Source organism: Colletotrichum spaethianum (assembly GCF_022836535.1).
Source record: "Colletotrichum spaethianum MAFF 239500 DNA, contig57, whole genome shotgun sequence".
Lineage (NCBI taxonomy): Eukaryota > Fungi > Ascomycota > Sordariomycetes > Glomerellales > Glomerellaceae > Colletotrichum > Colletotrichum spaethianum.
The window spans coordinates 7,682-32,482 of NW_026054827.1; the positions used below are offsets into that span (position 1 = coordinate 7,682).

Below are 24,801 nucleotides of genomic sequence, written 5' to 3' on the forward strand. Positions count from 1 at the left end.
CGTTACTCCGTGCTTTACTGCGCTTGGTGGTGTATGAGCTCTGCTTGGTTTGCAGCTTTGATTGCTGGCCACAGGTCACAAGTTGGTCTTTGTGCAACCAACGATGGACCATTTACCGCTCCAAGTGCCATTGATTTTGGCAAGAACTTCCGGCGAAGAGTGGTCATCATTGAAGATGATGGCAGCATGAGATCCGTTTCAAGTAGTTCACTGTCCTTTGGATATGGAGCAACAACAGTCCTCCTCGATGCTATTATGTGGTGGTCGATGTCTTGGTGGCTTCATTCTGCCGTACGCTTGAAATCCTTCTGCACGCGGATGGCATGGAGTGGAATTTCGTCTTCGCTCTTGTTTTGGCTTTCCTTGATTGGATAACTCGTGACAGAGTATCCGAATCCAGTTATGTCGGGCCTCAACTTCGACTCAGCCAGTGGGGGCGTGGTTTGGCGGCTTGCGCCTTCGGATCCGTTGTCATCTGACAGGCGGTAAAATGTATCTTGGCCGGCTCCATGCTTCGTTGTCGAGAGGTTACGCGTAACCTGAGAACCGCCGTTCGGATCCTGTGACGACATTCCGTTGCTAAAGTTGGACTTGTTTCGGCTAGAGCCAAGTCCTAGAGCTGTCGGGCTGCGGAACATACCACCCATGTTGCCCTTAATACCACAAGCACGGGCAATACGTTGCATAGCCGGACGAATGGTAGGCAGACAGGCGGAGACGATACCGGCAGACATTTCGATGGCGGTCCAGCCGACAGTCGGGGCAAGGGTATAGGTTGGGTCGGACGCGCTGTAGGTGAAGAGGACACTGGTTCGGTAGGCTGAGGTGAAGACAACACTAATGTCTATGTCAGCTATTTGGCAGAACCGGAAGAGACGCATGCGAACTCACAAAAACCCGAGGCCAAAGGCGAAGGTCAGGGCGATCTTCTCCGCGTATCGCAACTGCAACTTCCAGACTTGCGGGAGAGGAAGAAGTAGAATGAGCAGATCGGTGAAGATAGTCGAGGCCGCGTTGGCGATCCATGTCGCCACTTGGTTGATGCATCTGCCTGGAATATCGGGGTACCAGAGCTTCTCAACAGGAACGCAGATAAAGATGAAGAGGAAAGTAATGCAAATGACCCAGGCGAAGACGAAAGTGATAACAAACCACATCATCTTCTTGAAGAAAGGGATGTGGAAGATGCGATAGTACATCAACATCAAGCTTAGTTTAGTCCACCCCAGATTCCAGGCGTAGAGAATCTCTGCCACCACGAGATATTTTGCCATCAGGACGATGCTGTCCATCTCGACCTTGTCAGCGTGGATGCCCATCCCGGCGGAATGCATCGCGAAAATGAAGCCCACAACAACAAGGTTCCATAGCTATATCATGGTTAGCCTTATCATTGACTGTGTTCTCCATCTGTCACAGGACTGAATGATGGCTGAAAACATACCATTGACCAGACTATCAAGTAGTCATCCCACCACAGCTGCTGTCCCTTTGTGTGGCGACTGAAGAGCCGCAAAGCGACAGATATGAGCGCAAGCAGGGTGACCGAAACGACGACTTCAACAGTCCATGGCTGTATGTTCTGAGGGTCGAAGCCCGGAAGACCGGGTAGCTGTGAAGGGCCAGAATCTGACGGCATCCTTTCATTTGTAACAAAATAACTTATTTCCCCTCCTTACGAGATGCTGTATTGGACAAAATTGACCCTGCCGTGGGGGGGATTGGTCTCCAAATACGGGGGAGGACCCAGTCTGAGAGCTTGGAACAAGAGAAAGAAGAAGGGATGGCACTCTGGGCAGTCAAGAATCTCATCAGCCCGGCCACTTCGCGAGACTCCATAAGGGCAGGGCGACTGGATCACTTTATTTGCCAGGCAGCGAACCATGGATGGGAATCCTTCTGCAAGACGTATCATTCCAAGGGCCCTAACCCCTGGAAAGCTCTGCGACGACTGTATATGGAGGAACCCCTGGTCAAGGTAGGATGACGAAAAGATACAGAAATTGGGGGAGGCAACGTTCTTCTCGTTCGACACCTGTTAGGCTGATGGATCTCTCTGCTCAGCCGATGTTGCCTCATTGCTAAAACGGCAGCGGCGGAGAGCACCGTGTATATGGGAGACGGGATATACGGCCCAAAAAAGGGCTGGATCTTCCACAAGATTTGGCTTGCCGAGTGGGCTAGTAGGACCACGAGCTCGTCTGGAATGCATACATGGGTCACAAATTGAGAGAGGGTTTCTCTGATGCCACGAGGCAGTTACGTGAACCCCTTCCTTGTCTTATTCCTGGGCTGCACGTTCCTGCATAGGCCTCCATGTCGGCATTATGTGGAATTTCTCGTCAAAAGTACCGTAGGATTGATCACCTTATTATTCTACGAAGACGAGGATGCCCACAATATGTGCATGTTTCAACGTGTTTTTCCTTTCACGCTTTGTGGACCGACGCTGCTAGCGGCAAAGGGTGACAGGCTTTCGGAGCTCGAACGATGTTGATGATTTCGGCGCTGTTCTCCACAAACACGGGGGCAAATGGCATGGCTGGATGGGATGACCCCGGAAGGCATCGTCCGTTGCCGCGTCTTTCCACTTAAAATGCTTTAAACAAGCATCGTCTGGCTTCCAAGACTGCTAGTGCTGTCACTGTCCTGCGCCTCATGCATGGGCCAACGTTTTTCATGGTTGTGTCATCGGGAGATCCCTTGCGGCTGTTTTTTCGGTGATCTGATGTCGTTACAATTCCGCATGCGGAGTTGGGCTGTCTGTGTCCAGGGCTGATCAGCTAGGAGCAACAAACTTGACCAGGGAGATTTAAGCGAGGCCTCGGCAGCCGCCTGCGCCATTCGTAACGCATGACCGTGGGCACTGGGGGCTGCGGCAGAGGATCAATGGATGCTTCCGTGACGATCGGCGTCCCCCGTTGAAGAATTTATCCAGCAGGACCATAATAATAATTGCCAGTCAAGCACATGTTGTACATTTAAAGTCTGGCATTTGAACGGCAACAGACACAGACGTTCGCCAATCTGTGCACCAGGAAACCGACATATTGGGTTAGAGGAAGGGTATTCCCGTCACTCCGATTCTTCGTTTCCTCTAAACTCTAGACAAAGCCGGGGAGGAACTGAGTTTCAACGGTCCGGTCTCTTTCAAACACCGGCGATTTCGTCGCCCCTGACACCACAATACCCAATGAGACATCACAAGATGGACCTCGCACACCACCATTGCCCCAACACCGTTTAATGCCGGCCCGCTGCCGATGCATCCCCCTTTTTGGATGCAGATCAATAGTGCAGAAATGAACTAATAGAGTTGCCTTCGGGTACTTCGGGGGCCCGTCACAATAGCGTTAGCCTGTACGCTAGCTGGGAAAGCATGGCCAGCTCAAACCGGTTGTCATTCGGCTCCTCAAAGCAAATCCCGAGGCATCTCCAGTCCCTCCTCCGATGCCTGTGCTTCGGCGATAGCAAGACAGCTTTTTCCCTGACAAATCCAGTTCCGCGGCGTCCTAGTCGATTTTAGCAAGCTCTGCAATATCCACTCATCAAGAAAAGGTCGGGGGCGTTGGATAACCCCTCATTAAGGGACCGATACTGGCGAATTGGGCCCGCATTGTCGTTGGACACACTGGAGTCGTCAACAGCTATTTCTGCTCAATCCACAGCACCGAAACAAGGATAGGCCTCATCGCGGAGCGAACTGTTTTGGAACATGAAGCCACAGCTTACTGCAAGAGAGGTTACAACTCGACTGACTTCTCATACGGGTTAGCGGGGTCGCCAGTCTGAGATTCACCGCCAACTCATCCATAGGAAACCCGCAACTGGCGCCAAGAGGGGTGCATTATCCAGAAGCCTCCAAGGAACAATAGTACATGTAGACATATGTCTCTTTCGAACCTGCTACTAAACCAAAAAAAATCTAAGCCACTTCTCCCATCGAGCAAAATCAAATCTAGACACCACACGACACAAACAGCGCACCACGTACGAAAGCACATCATGGCAGCCACAACCACCATTCAAGTCCCCCACCTCGGCGGCATCGCAGCCGGCTACCGCCTGTCCGGGGATAAGATTGACTCCGCCAAGCCGACTGTTGTGCTCATTAACTCCATGTGCACTACCGTCTCCCTCTATAACGACCAGTTTGATAGCAAGACGTTGACGGGTGCCGTCAATCTGCTGGCCATTGAGCCTCTCGGCCACGGCGCTACTAGCTGCTCGGTCGAACACTTCACTTACTGGGACACTGCTATTATGGCATTGCAGGTGATGGATAAGCTTGGCGTCCAAAAGGCTTTCGCTCTTGGCACGAGTCAAGGCGGGTGGATGGTCACCCGCATGGCCCTCCTGGCCCCGGAAAGGGTACGTTGCACTGCCTACAACGCAATCCTTTGCAGAATGACCTACAGTGTTTCGTCTCTGAACTATGTTGACCTGGCAATCGACGATCTAGATCCTGGGTCTTCTGCCCTTGGGCACTTCTATGGACTACGAGTCAGCCGACTCGCGGGCGAAGGGCTGCTGGGACCCCAAGGCCCAGCTTCTGGCCTTTTACGACTCCTGGTCGAGCCCCGTCCCGACGCCTGACTTCATCGTTGACGACATTTGGTGCGGCATGGTTGGCAGCTTGGGCTTCTCCGGCACTGTTCCGCCGGAGACCCTTGAGTTCTGGACAAAGACCCTCAAGTCTGTCTACAAGGGCGACGAAGGTCGCAAGAAGCTCAAGATTGCTCTCGGCAACCTGATGTCGCGCGATGGCCTTTTGCTCAGGATCAGAGACATCAAGTGCCCTGTCTACTGGCTCCAGGTACGTAATTCCAATCGCCACTGGCTTCTTGCACCGGTTCCGGGCCCGCAACCCACTATGACGAAAATTATAAACTGACATGTGACCTAGGGAACTGCGGACCCTGTTTTTGGTGTCAACATCCCCACGGAGCAGATCAAGCTCTTCACTTCCTCGCCCGAAGCGACTTTGACTATGGTTGAGGGAGGTGGTCATTACCTGAACGCTACCAGCCCGAAAGAGGTTGAGGAGGCTCTCCTCAAAATGGTACAAAAGTATGCCTAAGAATCTCCATTGAGACGGGAATTAGATACGGCGTTATAGTCAAGAGTCATAAAATACGATACGTGAGGGACATGGAATGCCTAAACTAGCAGCACCACAGCAGCGTGTCAAAGCTGCTGGAAGCACGTACATATGTGGAGGGTGGATCAACAATTCCAACGCTTCGTCACATCTCAATTTTGTCCAATTTGTCGCCTGACGAAATTGCGCCTCGAAGAGTACATTTATTCATGGGTCGCGTGTGAGCAAAGTATCAGTCAGCGTCCAGGCCGCAGCACTCTGTCGATCCAGCGATCTGAGCGTCCGACCGCCAAAGTGCCATAGCGGTTGTGACACTGGAGACCCTCATCAACTACGATCAAGTTAATTGTTAGGGGAATGCATGAATGAACAACTCCATTGGGGGTCTTACAGTCATATCCGGTCACGGCCCGCCCTTGAAAAGATTTCCCGGTCCGCTTCCCCTCCCGCTTGACCCATACCATGTAGGGTCTGTATTCGGATTGCATTTCATCAAATGGTCATAAATAACCATAACGTGCGGGTTTTTCTCGACTGAAGAAAGGATGGGTCTGACGGGGATACCAACCGAAGGAGCCGTTGACCAACCATCGACTAACTAATCCCTGTCGGAATGGCAAGTTTCACTTCAATGCGAAGCCATCCCGTAGTGTAAAATCTGCGTCCGGAGCTTCCTAGGCTCGTCACTCTCTAGCCAATTGCTGAGCTGGGTGTGGCTCGCCGCTTTTGCTCATCTCTCACATCAAGCCAGGTGAGGCGAGCTTGGGGCCGAGGCAATCTGCACATAGCTGGGGGGGAGAAAAAGGCTCCATAGTCACCAGGCAAGTTTGATGGAACAGCAAAACCTAACCAGGTGGCGGGCCGGTATTCTGTACTCTTCAACTATGACACACACCTAAATTCTTTTCGCAATCATAATTAGTAAAAAGGACTTCTTACTAATGAATCCATCTGGACGCACCGAATTAGAAGAACATGATCATAGTCAGGACGTTGGATACCCTTGGCACTTAAGATGGTTGAAATAGATCCTTACGATGCCATCATTCATTGCGTAAGTTGTCTTTACAGCCTCGTTTTTTCAGCATCTACTCAAGAGCTCTTAGCGATGAATGCAGGTACAGAAGAGTCTCTCTTAAAATCCCCCATGCTCTAAGGTAACAACGTCTCTTCTCGGTATTGAATTAGGAGCGTTGCGATAGAAGACACAACAAATATCATGATCAACATGCTTAAGTAATCGTACGCGTAGGTGCCTAGCTCCAAACAAGCATATACATTAAGAGACAATAGATTTTGGAGAGGTAGCGCACGTAAACCTACAGTGACTGTGCAACCCGGGAGTAGGAACCTTCCGAAGTTAATACCGAACAAGGATACTATGAATACATTGAAGACTCAACTCCAGAACCGCGCCGTGGCTTAGACACACATTACTCATTCAACCTAGATACTACCTCAACTCAACAGAATTAATTCTGATGCTAAGCCAACAGCACCATATGTTTCTCTTACATCCTTGTCTCTGATTTCTATTGAGCTTACAAGTTACGATCTATAAATGGTACTTATAACAAAATGAGTTTAGATTCAGAATCTATTCACAAGAATAGCTCTACCCAAAACAACACTAAGTATATTGAACTACCTTAGGTAAAGTTCTACCATAGTCTCTGGTTTCATTTCCAATAGCGCTTTGAAAAGCAACGATAACTGCCCCACATAGCATGATCTGAATTAGGCGCTGTTGTAGCGTGGTTGAAGAGGGCTAATATGTACTTCCGAACGAGACCGTGATGTCTTGTTTGAAAGCGCCATTGTTCTGCATGAAAGCCCACTCAAAACGAGGACTGGCCAATGAATCTCGAACTGAAACCAATGGTTGCTGGATGACGGAAAATTCCGAAAACTCAAGCTTACGACACGGTATCAAAATGCCATGTTTGCCCAGCGGATATAGCTCACCGTATCGGTGATCAAACTCCGACCCGGCGACAACCAGCTAAAACGGCCACAGAGAACAGTGTTAGTGGTACTTGGGAAAGGGTTCCGCACATGCATATATCTACACCAACGGATATGCCTGTAAACACCCATTCCAGCGAAACTACTACTTCCGCTGTTGGGACTAGTAGAATAACCAATCCCAATCGTCAACCAGATTCAGTACTAACATCACGAGTGACAATGGCTCTCTGTAAAAAGTGACCTGTGCCAAATCCTATCTCCATGATTTACACGTATGTTTACAAACTTTACTTCCAAGGTTACTTGATCTCAAAGTCGGAATTAATCTCAAATGGAAACGTGATACTTAGTTTATAGGAATGGCTGTAAAAATTCCCTTAAAAATTTGAAATCAGAACATTAGGTTTACGAAAACAGTCGGCAACAGTGGAGTTGTGTTTACAGCCGTCTACGCTTATGACTTAGGTTACATGATGCTTGACCTTGGTCCAAATCTCATTTAACTTTTGTGAAGCAACTAGAAATGAGCCAAACTACGTTGAAACGTAACTTTCAAGGTTTCTTTAATGAAATAATCGAAAGCATGTTTTGCCTACCGGCTTCCATCTCGGGTATTGAGCCCATTTAAGTAGAAAGTAGGCAAGTGCATTCACAGCTCAAAGAGTATTTTTCGTCCCATATCCGAGCCTTTCAGCTAGCTAAAGTATTACCAAAGTTGAAGAACCATGCCAATCCGCCATGAGTAGATCTGTCATGTTGCTCAACTGTTCTGCGATGAGTAAGGCTTAGATGGTGATGATTTCGCGTTGCATGCAGCAATTGCACGCGGTCCGATGGTTAATCATGTAAAGGATGAATCATATCGCATGCACACAACTGGAAGGCAACATAATGGGAACATTACGGCAACTTCATTTCCCGAAGTGGGTAGATTTCATGGCCAACACCCGCTTCGGACAAATCCAGTAGGTGTTCCCGGCTTGTGGAGTATGAAGAGTGACGGACCCCTCAGGTTCATGCGGGGAATTGGAACAAACAATCAATCTAAAGAGGGGATAGTGATATTGTCCGAGACCGAATATCTCTCATGGCTCGACTTAACTACAGCCAAATAAATGGAGTCATCCGCCGTTTGTCTCCATAAGCCCTCTTCGTCACTCGAACATTGAAGGAGTGTTATTTAGCGTTGGATGAGATCAGACCTCGCACTGCGCAATAAGTACCATTTTTTACAACATATTTGCAATGCAACAAAGAATCATCGTGAGTAACTCTTGAAGTACTTTGATAATATTGAAAAATTGTGCTTTTATTACGTATTTTACCATTGAGTGGGTTGTAAACTCCGGGCACCCGCTCATATTGAGTTTGAATTGTCTGCACAAGACCAAGCTGCAGAACCGCCGGATTCATTATAGTCGTCTATAATGCCAACAGTAGCACTATATGTGCCGGCAATCGTCAGGAAAGTTCCCGATACAATGACGAAACAGCTCCAGGCAGCCATAAGATACCATCTCAGAGTGGGGGCTTGTCTGCCTTTGCTCCAGTTATCGTATAACCACATACAACCCATTGGTTGGAATGAGATCATTGTGCCTAAAAGGGCGCCAATGAGAGAGATCAAGCTGTTGAAAACAGGAATGCCGCTGGCAATGATATATGCAACCAAAGTAATGGTGAAAGTACAGCCGAGCCACGTCGACCAGTGTACCAAAGTATTCGCCGCTAGGTGCTTGGAACCTCTCAGAATCCTGACGAAAACGTGCTTGCTTGCTAGCTGTGGGCGGGTCAGCATGATTCTTTGTCGAAGAGTGAAGTACCTACATGAAGCATTACAGCCGCTGAAACGATTAGTCCAGGAAGCGCAAGGCCGTAAGCAACTTTCTTGACGGTAGGGCCGGCAGAACCGAGGGCGGGTGACGACACGTAGGACCCGCAGTAGTAGTAAACAACCACTCCTACGGCTAGGTAAACAACAGTGACGACCGACTGGCAGAGTACAAGGGATCGGGTGTAGTGGTGCGGGTCACGCATCTCGGCTGCGATTGAGAAAAAGGCAGGAGTACCAGCATACGAGAAGACCAGAGAAGAGATGGCGCTGATAGCTTGGGTAAACGTCGGAGTGTTGACAATCTTGAAGTCGGATTCCCATACAGCGTCTTGTGGCGCGGCAGCGGGACGGTCCTGAAGACTCACAGCGATGGTCACGGTAAGAACTAGGATCGGGCGTTAGTTGCGACTTGCACATGTAAACAACAAGCATCACACTCACCAGCAACCACAATACTTGTGACACCGATCCAAGCCAGCCAACTGATGCGTCCCAAAGTCCGTAGGCTCGAGAAGCCGAAACCGATTATGGCGGCGACAGCTACAAATACGGCGGTACATGTCGCATGCATGGAGAGAGCGTTTAAGGCAATAGAAATGCTCAACATCGCTGACCCTGAGGTGAAGGTGAACACTTCACTGTCGTCAGCTCAATGGGCAATTTCATGACGTCTTCTGGAAACTTACATAGACAGAATGCAGCACCAAGAACCTCACGGCCTACCCATCCAAACATCAACTCTCCAGCATCATCAATACCATACACATGTGGGTGTCTAAGCTTGAAAGTGCCAACCATGAAGTCAGACCAGGTCGTAATGCCGCCTATCACGCAGAGGAGAACGACTCCTGGCACCATTCCGAGCGTGTCGAATATGGAGGGGATTGACAGAACTCCAAGGCCAATTTGTGTCTTCATCATTAGAACCGATGTACCCAACCACCCAACCTAGATAATGTTAACAATCTCAATTTTGGATCAAGCAGGATATGGTCACGCACGCTACGGTAGTTGGGTCCTTCTGATGTAATATCTCCAAAGACGGCATCGTGTGCAATCGCGTTGTCCAGGTTATTGGACAAAGCCTCACCGTCGCTATATGAGCCCTCTTTCTTTTCTTTCATGGTGTCCAGTGCAGACTAGAAATTTCAAAGATGGAGACAAATCGGGAATTGAGTCGTTGCGGCTGAGACGTGCTAGGACGGGGATCGAAGCTTGTTATATTATGTGCATTGCCCCAGACCGCCTTGCATGACGCCGAATGATCTCCCGCATGCGTAAAAACTCTTTCCATTTCCCGGGGTCACCTCCGCTGCTTGACACAATTCTTGTTAAATTGAATGGAGTCGAAGAAAAATCCCTTCTCACAGGTCGCCGGTATCGGAGCGTGTTAGTCAAGCATTGGTGGGTAAAACAGGGGCTGGCAAGGTTTGATGGCAACTTTGAGGATTTGCAACGTTTTCGAGGAACCATAATGAGGATATGTGCAACTGAGATTAAAAGAAGGGCATCAGCGTATTGCATCCTCCATGTTGATGTACTGGATGGTGTCCTACAGTACATACTACTTAGTAAATGTACCTTCTCCATCTCCATGTTGTCGCGCTTCTATGCCGGTTCCTGTGAAGGGTTGTCTGGGGAAGTGGGGACAACAACCGACACAAACATGAAAAGATTGGCACAAGCTTGGAAATGCTGTTCTTTTAAATATCATAAAATTCACAAATGAAGCTGGTTAGAAAAACATAGGTTTTTTATCCATAAAAGAAGTTCGGTACCCTGAGTTTGGGTGCTGAAAATAATGCTTGGTCATACCATATCGTTCAATCATGGCAAGAGAAGAAACATTTCCGTGAGACACCAGAGGCCTAGGAGGTCTTGGTGAGCAGTACGTTTCTCAGAGATTTCGTCCATTAAATTAGAAGACTTTTGTACTTATCTCACTTGAAATCATCAAGAGAGCGCTATTCCTACATAGCTGCCCATTTAAGACAACTGACCTCGATTGTGTGTCATACGCCATGACATGGCGTCTCGTCCGACTCGAATGTATGCCGAATCGTTCCCTCGCGTCGAAATTTGTCGATGCGGTCCAAAATCTCCTCGCAATCCCTCCAGATTCTTTCCCGGTTCATCAAACCAAGGATGTTTTCCCGCTGCTTCTCGGTCTCAACGAGGATCCCCCACCAGTCAGTTTGTGTAGATGACAGTACAGGAACATTCATTTCCATTTGCCAGGCATTTTCCCTTTCAGCATCTTTCTCCATTGTCTCCTGGGAAGAATGAATCCCTTGTTCTTGCAACCCCAATAGATTATCAAATCTCTCAAGATGATGATTCAAGGAGTCGTAGAAAGCCTTCTGCTCTTTTTCCCATCTTTTATGCTGTTTGGTTAGAGAGGCAGAAGTCGTCATGGCCCAGAATGAATAGGGAAGCATGCACCACGCCTCTCAAATCCAGGGCTTCTTAAGTAGAAGAAGAATGCGGAAGACGGATTGTGGTAGGCTGCGGAACGCACCAGAGGCAAGTCGGAGGTTTATGATATCTGGCGAGTCCAACTCAAAGAGGATTTGAGTTCTCAGCTCGTAGGGTTACTCGGCAAACTTTTCATTTGCTTTGGATGAGAAAGAGGCTGTGGCCTCAACACCATAGACGTTGCAGCACCAGTCTTCATCATCGGCCAAGTTCCTTGTGCGAATCCTCAAGATTTTCTGCAGACTGGGCACAAAGCACGGGTTGGCTGCAAGGTGCTCATCCCCTTCCCTGTGCACCCACCACTGCCCTTCTGCTCGTTTGACGGCTTCGGAACGTGGGAAGGACTTGTAAATCTCGTATTTTGCCTCAAGGCAGAACCAGTCCATCAAGCCTTGAACGTCGACTTTCCCAGACCTGTGCAACGAAGCACGCTTGTAAAGCTCTAGACAGGCAGGATGGAACGGCATTCCCGTCATACGCTCCTCATCCGCAGACCAGAAAAAGTTATCTGTGAGGGGTCTTTGGCATTTGTGGCGCACAGGAAACATAGTGGGATAGTCAGCGTCCCTCGAAGGCATAAAATCGGAGAGACCAGTTAGGAAGAAATCCTCAGTTTTCTCGAATTCTTGATCGTCGATTTCGGGCTGCCAATAGCTGAGCTTGGGCATGAGGCATTGTACGGTACAGCAGCCGTGCATCTCCTGCACAGAGATGGAACGGCCCTGGTAGCCTCCCCCGTGAATGCAATTTAGGCCTGGAAGGTGTTCTCCTTCGTATTCTTCTGCGTTTTCGGTCGGGATCTTGAGTGATATATCCTTGAGAATCATGCAACCGTCCATACGACGGCATCGGTTCGAGCTGTAAAGGGCGATTTCGGTGTATCGTGCCAAGTCGAGAAGCAGGTCAGGTGACAAAGCGGGTGGGTTTTGAACTTCTTCAGGGGTGCGTAGACGTCCGATATTGAAGCTGACGCCGCATAAATGGCAACAGACTTCAGAGTATCCCATCGCAGCGACTCACTCTCCGTATGCTATGGTTCATATGATCTTCCGGGGTGACGCAAAGAATGAATCCATAGGAGTGCAGAGACTAAAACCCACTAGGCTGACCTTTACATATATGTACTTCGGGGCACGGACTACTGCTGTGCCACCATGCTCGCTTGTCAATGACTGACTCAATTGTTTAGGCAGAAGTCGGCTCACGATACCGTATCGGGCCTTTACGGCGTGCTTGTAAATGTAGCAGAGGCCAAGAAGCTTATTGCTACAGGCAACCTCGACACCAAGTTGGAATATGTACACCATAGTTATTAGAGAGGAAGATGGTACTGACACGGGACACAATACGAAAGAAGGACATCTTCAAACGTGTGACAAAGATGCCTGCTTTGAGCATTGCAACTTTTATTTCCCTTTTGTCCGCATTTAGAGCAAAGCACTGCAGCCTCAAAGGGTCTGGACTGACGCATCCTGTTATGTGGACTTCCTGCCGTCTTGTTTGGGGCGCTACTAACCTCGACTGAGCTTCTGATCTGTCAAATCTCACGGTAGGCGGAAGTCTTCATGGAAATCCAGGCAGCCTCCATGAACAAGGATCGGTAAGGATGAGGGGGCGATAGTAATATGCCTTGTGGTTGCAAAACTACAAGTATTGACTGCTTGTGTCATCGAACCGGAACGCTATCTTCACGATATGTGACCTTTTGAAGTATAATCCTCGACAACCGAGCCAATTTCTCCTGACTACTAACCGCTTTGCTTAGATCAAATGCCCTTAAGAGAAACTAGCCTTTCCAATACACCCTACCCACTTGTACGCCAGGTCGCCCAGCGGCAAGACGCTGCTGTACGGGAGGAAACGCACGGTATCTTTCCCGTTCATGCTGGCCGTCATTCTTCACACGGTCGACACCTTCAGCGTACCATCGTCGGCGGGATGCTGCTGAAAGACATCACAAACCTGACCAGTGCTGTCGAGGCGGTTGGAGGTTGGGGCCCTTTCCTAATACTCGGCTAGGGATTGCCGACAACTATTCTATAAGTCATACCACCCTGCTGACGATACTTCTTTGAGTTATAATCTTCTCGAGGCGGGGTTTAGCATGGGCAAGGATAGGATGTCGAGGAACACGGCCTAGCTCACTCGCCCGATCCTGAGCTGGAGAAAGCTCTGTGTGTCTTTCAAACATGAGCTGATAAAGCGGCCTAGAGATTGATTTGACAGTGGTGAACCAGTCTGTTGCGCGCTAATCCATCGATTGGCGGGAGGCTTTGTGACAAGTAGTTTTTCCATGAAGACCGGGGTTATTTCATGTTTTGGTTGAGCTTTTTCGTGACAAGCCCCATAAAGTACATCAAGTCTCAGGCTTTGATAGAGATCAGTGCTTACGGTTATGTTCTTAGCAAGACGTGGCAGTTCTTTCGAGATGAATTATTAGGATTGATATTGTTCCGATAGAAGCTGGGAAAAGCAAGCCCAGTCCCAGCCGATTCCGTCTGATACACTCGGAGACCATTCATCTCCGGCCATGGACATCGTGCCGAATGAGTCGAAGCCGAAATCGTTCTCTCCAGGGATAGCATGGCCTTGGTCGAAGAAGGGCATCGTCGAATTGGGTATTTGGCCATCCATTTCTCGAGGTCGATTCTCTGCACTGCCCACCCAGGAAGATTCCGGTTTTCGGTGGCTGGGGTCCTCCCCTGCATTTTGCCATGGGTCAGCTTCCGATCTCGGCGTATATGTAGTCGTTCCGTTCAGGCGTGGACAGTCTGATGCTCTCGGTGGTGGTAAACCTTTCTGTAGGAGTGCATCGAGCTTCTGTAGCAAAGAGTCTAACAGACCATCACCCCGGACTCTTGTGTATATTTCTCTCATCGAGTCCGACGAAGTCTGAATCAACTTTGCACCTAGAGTGAGCTGACGGCCGCATTTGAGTGGGTGGTCAGAGCTACTTACATGGAGGTCCATCGTCGAGATGCGAGAATTTGGATGTGTAATCACATGCACAGCCAGTGTCGAAAGTGCGTGGAGCGGTGCCAGCAAATTGGGCATTATTACGTTAGACTTGGAGTCCACAGCTTCGACAACAATCCTCAGAACCTTTCGGGCCGAGTTTGCTGCTAGGGATTGGCCGTTTCGCATAATGTAGTCCCATGGTTTCCCTTTGGCGATGATGTTTGCGCCTGTGGTGATTGCCTCTTCACTGATGAGAAGACTGTTGCGCGAGAGGATAACAAGCCTACGCGGGTTAGAGATTACTTTCATCTAAACAAAATTCGTTATCTATGCAGGACTACTTACGCGTTATTGTAATGCATAGATATGAATGATGCAAAAGGACAAATCTTCGAACCGATCAAGATGTCTGATATTGGCCTGATGGAAATGCGCTGTTAGCTATTTTGGAGTTTTCGAAATTGTGAATTTTCTTGGATCAGTCGCCAAACACTCAAACAGCAATACATACCTCAGTTCATCGGGTACTGACTCGCCCCATCTCGTGAGTAACAATTGCGCCTCTCCAGTCGTCTGAACCTTTTCAGCAATGACGGTGGGCAGGGCACTATCACGAAGCCCATCTTCCTTTCGGCTTACGATGACCGCCTTGCGGCCAATCTCACTGAGGATTCTGGCGAGATCGACCGTTACAGGAAAAGCTTTTTCTTCCGAGGATGTTCCGTTGCCAACAGGCATGTCGACACGAGGGGGATAGCAGTCTTCGTCGTTGATGGAAGAGAGACGGCCCATCTCAAAAGCTAGAAACTTTTCAAAAGCATATATGCCCAGCCAAAACCTTTTCCGTTCTTCGTCGTCAACGAAGTCCTCCCTCCAACTTGGACGGTCACGCCGACTGCCTTGGCAGGTACGAGGTTTGTGCAGACCCAGCGACACAGCCATTGAAACTCCGACGCCGAGGGTATTGAAGGCGCCAGCGCAGTTGTCGTAACAGTTGAGACATAGAGACAACAATACTATTGCTCTCACAGTATTGACGTTGTTGTTGAGGACAAGATGTCCAAGAAGAGAGTTGCAGTACAACATGTAGTCCCTCGCATCGGAAGGTAGTTCTGATAGGGACTCAGAAGCAAACCCTATAGCCAAGACTAGGTATACAGTCGACAAGGCCGCTATGCCTCGGGCTTCGGCAAAGCTTACTGGACCATGCTCCAATGCTGCATCAAGGTCTCGTTGGAAGCGGTCTCGATTGACCAGAGGATACACTAGATTCACACCATTAAGGTAACGTGACGTGAGTTGATGCGCAATGTCTTTGGGTGGGAACGGGAGGGACTCAGATGACAGAAGGGCTCGGATGCGATGAGAAAAAGCCTTCTCGGGGCCCGATGGTAGGCCGCGCCTCTGTTGAATCCCCAGCCGACGGGCCGCAAGATCTAACCAATCGCCGAGGATCTCAACCGAGTTACTGCCGCGGCTCGGTCGCACCACGGGTAATTTCCCTTGATACTTTGCCGCTGGCTGATTTGTCGCGTTTTTTTCGTTCTCATGGATAACGGCTATGTGTTCCCTTGTCGAAGCTGCAATCTTAGCTGTGGAACCTCGATCTTTTTTGCCGTGAAAGCTCCCTGGAGGTGAGATCTTCACCGCGGCTTCGGCCGGCTCTACAGTACCGATATCTCGAGGTGAGTGTGGAGACGTGTTTGCCGTTAGCGAATGAGTTATAGACGAGGTCGACGCTTGCGACGTGCGGCGCTTGGTCTCGCGCCGCTGGACCTCGACGCCGGGTCTCCGGCGGTCAGTGGTGATACACTCGATACCGGCGGCGATACAAGCCCTGCAGGAAGGTTTTTGTTCGTCGCAGCGCGTCTTACGGTTGCGGCAGTAGTTGCAAGCGAAGTTAATTCGTCGCTTCTTGGCTGCTGTCCCTTCCGATTCGGCCTGGTAGCCAGTCGATGTGGATACGGGGTTCGTGTACGATGTCATTGCCGCGCGTCTGCTTATACTGTGTCAGCTCCTCGCATATCGTATTCACTTTCTTCTCCACTAGCTTACTGGTTGATGGAGCTTGCAAGGCTCGGGAGGTGGAATGACGATCGGCTGGGCAGGTGAGATGCCGAAACGTGTCGTTATGAAAAGTGTTGCTTTACTATTCCGAAACAACTGAGGCAGCGCAGAACGGATTGACTTTCGTTTCGGAGGTTCCTAGCTGGATGGTGCTCAAGCCAACGGCCCCTCATCCCGCTGATGCTTAGACCAGATCGGAACGTGGGGTGTCCCTGAATTGGAGACCCTACAAGAGGAAGATTTTTGCTCGATCATTTTCATCCAGCCATCTTGACTCTTAAAATGGGCAAGTTTCTTGAGCTCAACCCCGTGGGGATTAACCTCAAAGCGGACGTGGGGAGCATTAGTTTCAATCCCCGCATTTGGTGCTATTACCTCAGGAATCTTATCGACAATATTATCGGGAGTTGATGGGTCTGAGCCGAGCCGATGACCCAGTTGATGTATCCTGTGGCAGCAGCTCAACTTTGGTTGGACACCAAATTGCAGCATGGCTCTCCATTACTGGCGTCTTACACTGTTGATACCAGCAAAGGTAGCGTGTGAGTGTACTAATGCAAAGACGGTTCCAACCATGGTATTGAAGTCGTATATAGCTGTAAACATAGTACCTCGTCATATTGTAGGCGTCTGCCAGTTTCACGAGTCAGATATTGCCGGTTTGGTCTGTGCTGAGACACAACGACGTGTATTTACCTTTATTTGTTGAGCCCTGAAATTACCCTTCGCCGACTTCCCCAGCCGGCAAACTCGAGGACAATGCCAGCTATGTCGAATCTTCCTGCTGTCAAAGACGATAGGCCCCATGTTGACACCGTTGAGACACACGATGGGAAATATCGTGCAGTAGAGCAACAGGCTTACGGGACGGTGCAATTGCTTCAAGGTGGTTCAGTCGTTTTGATTCCCACGCCGAGTCCCGATCCCAAAGGTAAAGTGGAACTGTGAACATCTCATCTTTTTTTTGGATATTTGTCTATACGCTAATATCCGTTTCTTCTTTTCAGACCCTCTGAATCTACCAACATGACACAAATATCTCATCATATTTGTTGTCGGTGCATATTCGGCCATCGCTGTTCTCGTCACTTCCGGCTTGGGCGCCGTTTTCCCATCAGTCCTCAAGGAGTATCCACCTGAAGAGTCCGCGCGAGCCACAGACCTTCTCACATATCCAACACTGTTCATGGGCATCGGCAATTTGTTATCCATGCCACTTTGCGTCACCTTGGGACGACGTCCCGTATTCTTAATGTCTCTTGTTCTTCTTGTGGCATCCGGCTTGTGGTGTGCCTTCTCAATGTCATTGAGCAGTCACATCGCTGGTCGCAACATCTACAGCCTCGCTGCCGGTCAAAGCGAAGCTTTGGCTCCTTTTATCATCGAGGAAATACATTTTCTCCACGAGAGAAGCGCCAAGCTATCGTGGTTCATTGGAGTTCAAACTGTGGGCACGGCTGCCATGTTCATCGCAACGGCTTATATTGTTCCTGCGTGGGGAACAAAGTGGTGGTATCTCATCGCCACGTTTATCAACGCCGCTGTCCTTGTCTTGGCGTTCTTCTTCGCCGTTGAAACCAAGTATGAACGACCGGTTGATGCAGATAGTAAGTTCTTTTCAAGTCTCGAAGTTTCCTAAGCTTATTGCACGAGAACTAACGCCTGAGTCCCTAGGGGGTGCCGTTCACTTGAAGCTCGACGAGGACGGAAATGTCAACAAAAACGGCGACACAGAGATGGTGTTCCAGGTACTGACCAGACAAACGCACGTTTTGCAACCTGAAGTCTTTGGGCCACGAACATGGCGTCACAACCTCACGATCTTCCACTTCAAGCCAGACTGGAGACAAACTGTCATCTTTTACAAGGAGATTGCCCAGGCACTTTGCTTGCCAAACATTGTGTGGATGCTCTTGTTGAACGGTGCATTCCTGGGTATCTACGTCTACCAATCTTCTACGTTTTCCAGCATTTTGATGTCTCCTCCTTATACCTTCAAGTACGATTGGCTTGGTTATGTTCAATTGGTGCAAGTTTTGGATTGCGTCATTCTCGTGCCGCTTCTCGGATATGGTTCCGACATGCTGGTGCGAGCACTCAGCACGTGGAGAAACGGCACTTTTCAGGTACGTTGGTTTGTTCGAGTAACTTCCATCTTTGAACGAGACCTCCAGTGCTAAACTGTTTTTATTACAGCCCGAGTATAGACTCATTATCCTAAGTCTGCCGATAATATCAGCCATCATATCATGCGTCTTTTTCGGACAAGCAGGGGCGTTCCCTAACCGATGGCATTGGATCACCATCGTAGCCCCGTACAACCTTGGCTATTTTGCGTTCCTTGGCGCCAATCTCGTTGGCATCACCTACGCCATTGAAAGCCTCCCGAGTAAGGCAGGGCCACTCCTCCTAGTTATCTGCGCCGGTCGCGGCTTCATCTCTTTCGGACTCAGCTACTCGACAGTCCCGCTGATCAACTTGATTGGATACAATGGCGCAATGAACATATTTGCCATCATTGCAGGAGTCATTGGGGCTCTCACTTTCCCGGTGTACTACTTTGGCTCTCGCATCAGAATGTGGGCTACGAAGAAGGTATGGCCGGAGATATCTCAGTGATTGGAATCAGATTACTTCATTAAATATTTTGATTGAAATTACTACTGAGACTTTAATCGTGTTACGACCCAATTTGAAAGTTCCAAGTATGTTTTCGAGGCTGGATCTCTAAACCTTTTAATGTGCGACCAAAGCGTCGATTTGATGTGATTCTGTCTTCGGATTCGGACACAGATGTTTTTCCACGGTAATTAAGGACCTTGGTCAAGATTACTCAAGGTTTGTTCACGGCGCAAACTGATGTTCCTTAAGCATCAGTGTTACAGTCATCTCTTAGGCTTGTAGTTTTGCAAACCTGATACTATTGCGCGCAACGCAGGTTTTGATCAATCGGGTTAACATTTTTTGTTGTATTTCCCCGTGGACACGATTGGTCAAAGCTGAAATAACCGCCTTGTCTCATTAGTATCGGCTATACTAACATGTAACTTATCCAACATTCATGCTCTCGTCCGTCCTAGCCAAAACTTTAGGATACCCCAGTTGGCACTCCTTGAATGTAGGGAATGCCAGTAAGTTGGAATCCTCTCTCAGATAGCTTCGGAACCTGTCTCGGCTTGCCCGTGTTATAAGGACACGGCTTGCCATCCCGCAAGACCGGGATGCCGCCAACATGCATCGCGTTCGGCCAGTGGGTCGTGCTTTGCAAGTTATCAAACGCGCCCTTTTTCCGGATCAGGTCCTCCTGCGTAGCCTCGGCGGCGGGCATGAAGCAGGTGTACGCACAGAACCGCGGCGAGTCGCCCTCGGGGCTCAGGTTGTAGTGCGGCGTGCGGCTGTCCCAGAGCAGGAGGTCGCCCGGCTCAGCGTTGATCTTGAGCCACTCGCAGCCCTTGTCGGCCAGCCACTTCATGCCCTCGTCCGTGAACCCGTACCACTCCTTTGTCCAGGCCCAGATCTTGTTGGGCTCGTCCTTGAAGGCCACGTGGAACTCTTCGGAGAGGCGGTGCGCGCCCTTACACACGATGAGACCGCCGTCCTTGTCGCCGTTGGGGAGGATGTTGACGAGCCCTTGAAGACAGCGGAAGCCAGGCTTCGCTGGGTCCTGGTCCTGGTGCGGCCAGGGGTTGTTGGGCTTGATGTCTGTACGGTTGGGGAATGCCATGATGACGGCGTCGAATGAGACGATGATGTCTTTGGTGTCGTAGACCTTTTCAAAGGCTTCCACGACGCCGGGTTCCTGGCGAATGTCCCAGGTGAAGTTTTCGTGGGCGATGCCGTAGCCGAGGCACATGCCCTTCACGGTGATGATGGGGAGGTTGGATTCCTTAACGGTTCTGGGGTCGTCACGCTTGAAACCAAGACCTCCGGTGCTAGTCATGTTAGCACTCGTACTCTGGAATGACCTGGTAAATACCCTGACAAGGGTGTCAACTTACAAGTTCTCGAGATAGGACATCATCTCTTCGCCGTACTTGGCCGCTCTCTCTTTCGGGACCGCGCCTTTGACGACTACATATCCATCCCGAACGAGGTCATCGCGGAAGTCGCCGTAGCTCACACCCTGTTTCGAGAAGAGTTTACTGGGGCCGGCTGGCTCAGGAATAAGAGGCGCAACAGAGACAGACTCGGTCTTCTTGGTGAACGGGACCGTGATAGTCGCCGAAGGCTTTGAGTAGTCAGTAGCGGCTACCATCTTAAAACTGGCTGAAAATGGTCAAATAAATGTGATGGATTTCTTTGCGCAGTATTCAGTATGGAGATGCTGCGCTCAGGGGCCCTTACGGAGAGGACCATGGATATGGGTTTATATTTGACGTTCATCCACGTTGATGGATGTCGTCCGACGACTCCATCAGCCCACATTGAAGCTCAATGTCATCGTTTCCGACTTCAGATGATCTATCTTAAGAAACCGCCCGAACAACATCCTCCGATGGTTTCCAGAGTTTCGGACCGTTCGACCAAGAACCCCCATCGGCTCGGTACGGAAAGGGGGTGGGGGGGGGACACTGCGTTGGGTGCGGAATGCGTCGGCTCGGCAGCGGCTGGTGTGTGGCGGTCGTTTCGGGAGTTTGTGGGCCTCGATCCCGCAGACGCGAGGACGGGCCGCAATTCTGATGGTGGTGTGGATGTCGATGTTTTCGGATTGAAACCTCGAGGAACATTACGGTTAATGGATACGGATGGGCAGCTTGATGCTTGTTGTCATAAAGGACCTTGTTTGAGATGATGCCCCGACAATATTGTTCGTCATCGGCTGGGCTTTTCCACTTGCTCTTTTTCAACCTCATTAGCCATTGAGCCAATTACCAGTCCATCTTTAACCGTGGAACCATGTCAGCCACGCAAAAACCCGGTTGGCAAGTTCCGGTTGAGCCGCTGAGCTCACCAGTGGTTGGCCGCGATGGCTACACCGGCCTCAACCCTAGGACAGAGACTCTACCAAAGGGCTGGAAGCACCCCCACGCAGACGCCCGCCCATTGCCCTGTGACATACAGGTAGACCACGATGTCTCCATCACTGCCAGAGATGGTACAATTCTCTACGCCGACGTCTTGCGTCCTGCCAACACGGACGAAAGAGTGCCCGCGCTCATCTGCTGGTCCCCCTTTGGCAAGAAGTTCAACGGCCTCATGTCCCTAAATTACATGACGCCATGGGATCTGGGCATCCCCTCAGGAACGCTTTCCGGGCTGGAAAAGTTTGAGGCCCCCGATCCCGCTGACTGGGTGCCCCGCGGATACGCCATCGTCAACGTCGACACGCGCGGAACGTTCGACAGCGGCGGCACGATGGTGATCATGGGCACCCAGGAGGCGGAGGACGGTTACGACACGATCGAGGCCGTGGCGAAGATGGAATGGTGCAGCGGCCGCGTCGGGCTCGCGGGTAACTCGCACCTTGCTATCGCGCAGTGGTTCATCGCCGCGCTCCGCCCGCCTAGCTTAAAGGCCATTGCGCCGTGGGAGGGCTGTGGCGATTTGTACAGGGAGCAATTCGCACGCGGAGGGATCTACGCCGGCGACCTCTTTGATCAGCTCATTGTCAAGCACATGCTCAAGGGGCGAAGAGGGATCGAGAGTTTCCGCGAGATGTTCAAGCAGCACCCGCTGGCGAATTCTTGGTGGAACGACAAGAGGCCTGACATGAAGAAGATCAATGTCCCGACATACATCACGGGGACGTGGACGAATACCATGCACGGGATGGGCGCCATCCGGGGCTGGTTGGAGGTCAACACGGACGAGAAGTGGCTGCGGTGGCATCCGTGGCAGGAGTGGTATGACCTCTGGGGGAACCCGCAGGCCAAGGAGGAGCTGTTTTCGTTTTTCGACCATTATCTCAAAGATGTTGAAAACGGCTGGGAGAAGACGCCCAAGGTGCGGATGGCGTTGCTGCGGTTTGAGAACAAGGTGCCGCAGGCCATTGAGAACGTTGTCGAAGAGGACTTCCCACCGGCCCGGACGCAGTACAGGCAGTTCTACTTGAGCTCCGAGGGGAGTCTCGCTCCCGACAGCGGGCCTGAGAAGCCGACGACGGTCAGCTACGACTCAGAATCCGGGGAAAGCGTCGGCTTCAACTACACATTCACCGAAACAACCCGCATCATGGGCCTGCCCAAGGCCGTGCTATACATGTCCTGTCCGGACCACGACGACATGGACTTGTACATCATGATCCAAAAACTCGACAAGGAAGGCAAGCAGATGAAAAACCTCAACGTGCCTTGGAAGGGCATCCCAGTGAAGTCGTTTGAGGAGTTCAAACCGGAGCAGGAGACTGAGGTGGTGCTTTACAAGGGCCCCGTAGGAATCCTGAGGGCGTCACATCGCGCCATCGACGAAGCGAGGAGCATGCACCCGCATTGGCCATTCCACCCCCACGAAAAAGAGGACAAGATCACGCCCGGCGAGGTGGTGAGGCTGGACATTGGCATCTGGGCGTTGGGTGTCGAGTTCGAGGCGGGGGAGAGCGTGAGGGTGGTGGTGAGCGGGGAGAGTTTTGCGGTGAGTAACTTTGGGATGAATCATTGTCTGAACAAGGGCAGACATGTCGTGCATCTGGGAGGAGATTGTGCAAGTCATGTCATTCTTCCCTTCGTATAGACCTTTGGACTCAAGTAGAGTAGAATGAATCAACAAAAGACCACATAACCGTGTGAGCAATATCGTTTTTTGGTGCCTACATAAATTTGATGCAAGACACATGCAAGGAGTATGATAGTATCCTACACAATTCTGTTCCCTATTCAGCTTTGGATAGCTCCCAGGTCAAAAAGCAGTGGGGACCGTGGCCATGGGCATGACCAACCTCCCCCCAACGCTTGGGCCAGGCGTTCAATAAAAAGAAACCAAGTTCTTGGTCTTGGATGAGGGGCTCGGTAGAGTGACGATGTTTCTTAGTGTCAACTTTAAGTGCTTGCATGATCCGGAGACTAGGGGGCTCTCCAGAACTTTCCAAGTTCAGGTTGTCCCTTGGATGGATAACACACGGTGTACACACTAAAGCTGTGAAGAGAAAACTAGGGAAAAGGCTGGCGCCCCTTACACGTGTACACCACCTAGATGCCAGATACTCGTGTCCTTGGGATCATTCGATGGCAAACCAAACCAAGGTGGACGATTCAAGGGGCACTCTGGCGTCGCACTCGTGATTGTCGCGTATCCTTGCTGCAAGCGACTCAGGCAGGGGGTTAGGTTGCAGCAGGGATATTAACTGTCGGTCGGCGGTGCTTCGCCTTGAGTGTCCCCTTCTGTTCTGGGGATGAGGACTAACGCCTCATAGCCAGTCACTGAAGAAACCCGTCTCGTTGTAACTGTTATGGCAGTGATTCGGTCTCAGTGGAACGTGAGAATGCGTTTCGGTTGCAACACACTTCAACGGTCAGATGAGAGTCTTCCTGTTCCGGCCGGTATCGAATGTCTACGTGGATTGACGCCCGCCGAGCTGACCGCGTGAGGTTTCACTCGCCGTTACGCAAGTTTTCAAGCCGGCGTTGCTTCGTGCATGCGGGTTCGTCTTCCGTCACACCTCGCGGGCTGTTCTCCGGGAGCCGGCTGGGCGTGTTAGGTTCGCAACAGCAGCGCCGGGTGGCTCCTGTCGGACGAGATTTGAGTCATGACGAAACCATGGGAGGAACTCCATCGTTGACTACATGTGACCCGGGTCGATCGAGACGGGGCATCGCTGGGCATGGGTATCAAGGTATGGAGGAGGAGGAGGAGGAGGAGGGGAGCATGCATGGTCCATGAAAAAAATAAATCGAAAAGCATGGCGAAAAAGACAGGGATCGGGCATCATGGGTCAGGTCAGACGAGCGCACAGCTTTTGGAGCGCACAGCTGTAAAGGGTCCACGCCAGCGGAACGTTTACCAGATTTCGGGAACGCTATTTTGGTCTTTCGCGGGCCCTGACCAAAGGCGGCCGACGGCGTCTGTCTGGTGCATGGAGCCGGCCGGCATTCTGGCCAGGCCCACCGTTGGAGGGTTTGCATATCTGGCCCGCACTCAAAATCCGACGGCTCTGGGCGACATGGAGATGGCACAGTAGAGCCGTCCGTATTGCCCAATCGGCCATGGTCGGGATGAAGGACCGATCAATATCAGGTATAATTGCGACGTCCCGGTGCGTCTATCGACGGCTAGCCGCAGACCGTACGCCTTGACGGTGATGGCAATGGAAGCGACTGCCGCTAAGACCCTGAGTGTGTTGCAGTATTGATTGACGGATATCATATTCGGGCGTAACGCCTCGGCCTTGTACCACGCTCTCTTTGATTTCTTAGCGATTGCCATCAAGTGTCTTCAGCGCCAGCATCTCCTTCGTCTTCGGCAA

The 24,801-nt window shown here is 50.6% G+C and overlaps 8 protein-coding genes across 8 annotated transcripts; 3 read left to right on the forward strand and 5 right to left on the reverse strand.

Annotated features, from left to right (window-relative positions):
- Positions 1–281: 281 nt before the first annotated feature.
- Positions 282–1,639, reverse strand: ColSpa_12110 (satratoxin biosynthesis SC1 cluster protein 4; the record flags this gene model as incomplete). The annotated part of the gene is made up of 3 exons (XM_049278322.1): positions 282–837; positions 892–1,370; positions 1,445–1,639. 3 exons carry the CDS (start codon positions 1,637–1,639, stop codon positions 282–284), a joined length of 1,230 nt encoding a protein of 409 aa, XP_049134279.1.
- Positions 1,640–4,005: 2,366 nt separating this feature from the next.
- On the forward strand, positions 4,006–5,080 carry ColSpa_12111 (1H-3-hydroxy-4-oxoquinaldine 2,4-dioxygenase; the record flags this gene model as incomplete). Its single annotated transcript, XM_049278323.1, has 3 exons — positions 4,006–4,371; positions 4,463–4,816; positions 4,907–5,080. The coding sequence occupies 3 exons, from the start codon at positions 4,006–4,008 to the stop codon at positions 5,078–5,080; spliced, it is 894 nt and encodes a 297-aa protein (XP_049134280.1).
- Positions 5,081–8,860: 3,780 nt separating this feature from the next.
- ColSpa_12112 (N amino acid transport system protein) lies at positions 8,861–9,474 on the reverse strand (the record flags this gene model as incomplete). The annotated part of the gene is made up of 2 exons (XM_049278324.1): positions 8,861–9,288; positions 9,345–9,474. 2 exons carry the CDS (start codon positions 9,472–9,474, stop codon positions 8,861–8,863), a joined length of 558 nt encoding a protein of 185 aa, XP_049134281.1.
- A 2,020-nt stretch (positions 9,475–11,494) lies between these two features.
- ColSpa_12113 (uncharacterized protein) lies at positions 11,495–12,385 on the reverse strand (the record flags this gene model as incomplete). Its single annotated transcript, XM_049278325.1, has 1 exon — positions 11,495–12,385. The coding sequence occupies one exon, from the start codon at positions 12,383–12,385 to the stop codon at positions 11,495–11,497; it is 891 nt and encodes a 296-aa protein (XP_049134282.1).
- Positions 12,386–14,275: 1,890 nt separating this feature from the next.
- Positions 14,276–15,074, reverse strand: ColSpa_12114 (uncharacterized protein; the record flags this gene model as incomplete). Its single annotated transcript, XM_049278326.1, has 3 exons — positions 14,276–14,287; positions 14,337–14,619; positions 14,848–15,074. 3 exons carry the CDS (start codon positions 15,072–15,074, stop codon positions 14,276–14,278), a joined length of 522 nt encoding a protein of 173 aa, XP_049134283.1.
- Positions 15,075–17,703: 2,629 nt separating this feature from the next.
- On the forward strand, positions 17,704–19,022 carry ColSpa_12115 (putative MFS-type transporter; the record flags this gene model as incomplete). The annotated part of the gene is made up of 3 exons (XM_049278327.1): positions 17,704–18,010; positions 18,078–18,529; positions 18,600–19,022. The coding sequence occupies 3 exons, from the start codon at positions 17,704–17,706 to the stop codon at positions 19,020–19,022; spliced, it is 1,182 nt and encodes a 393-aa protein (XP_049134284.1).
- A 469-nt stretch (positions 19,023–19,491) lies between these two features.
- ColSpa_12116 (uncharacterized protein) lies at positions 19,492–20,658 on the reverse strand (the record flags this gene model as incomplete). The annotated part of the gene is made up of 2 exons (XM_049278328.1): positions 19,492–20,335; positions 20,402–20,658. 2 exons carry the CDS (start codon positions 20,656–20,658, stop codon positions 19,492–19,494), a joined length of 1,101 nt encoding a protein of 366 aa, XP_049134285.1.
- A 641-nt stretch (positions 20,659–21,299) lies between these two features.
- On the forward strand, positions 21,300–23,072 carry ColSpa_12117 (cocaine esterase; the record flags this gene model as incomplete). Its single annotated transcript, XM_049278329.1, has 1 exon — positions 21,300–23,072. The coding sequence occupies one exon, from the start codon at positions 21,300–21,302 to the stop codon at positions 23,070–23,072; it is 1,773 nt and encodes a 590-aa protein (XP_049134286.1).
- Positions 23,073–24,801: the final 1,729 nt, after the last annotated feature.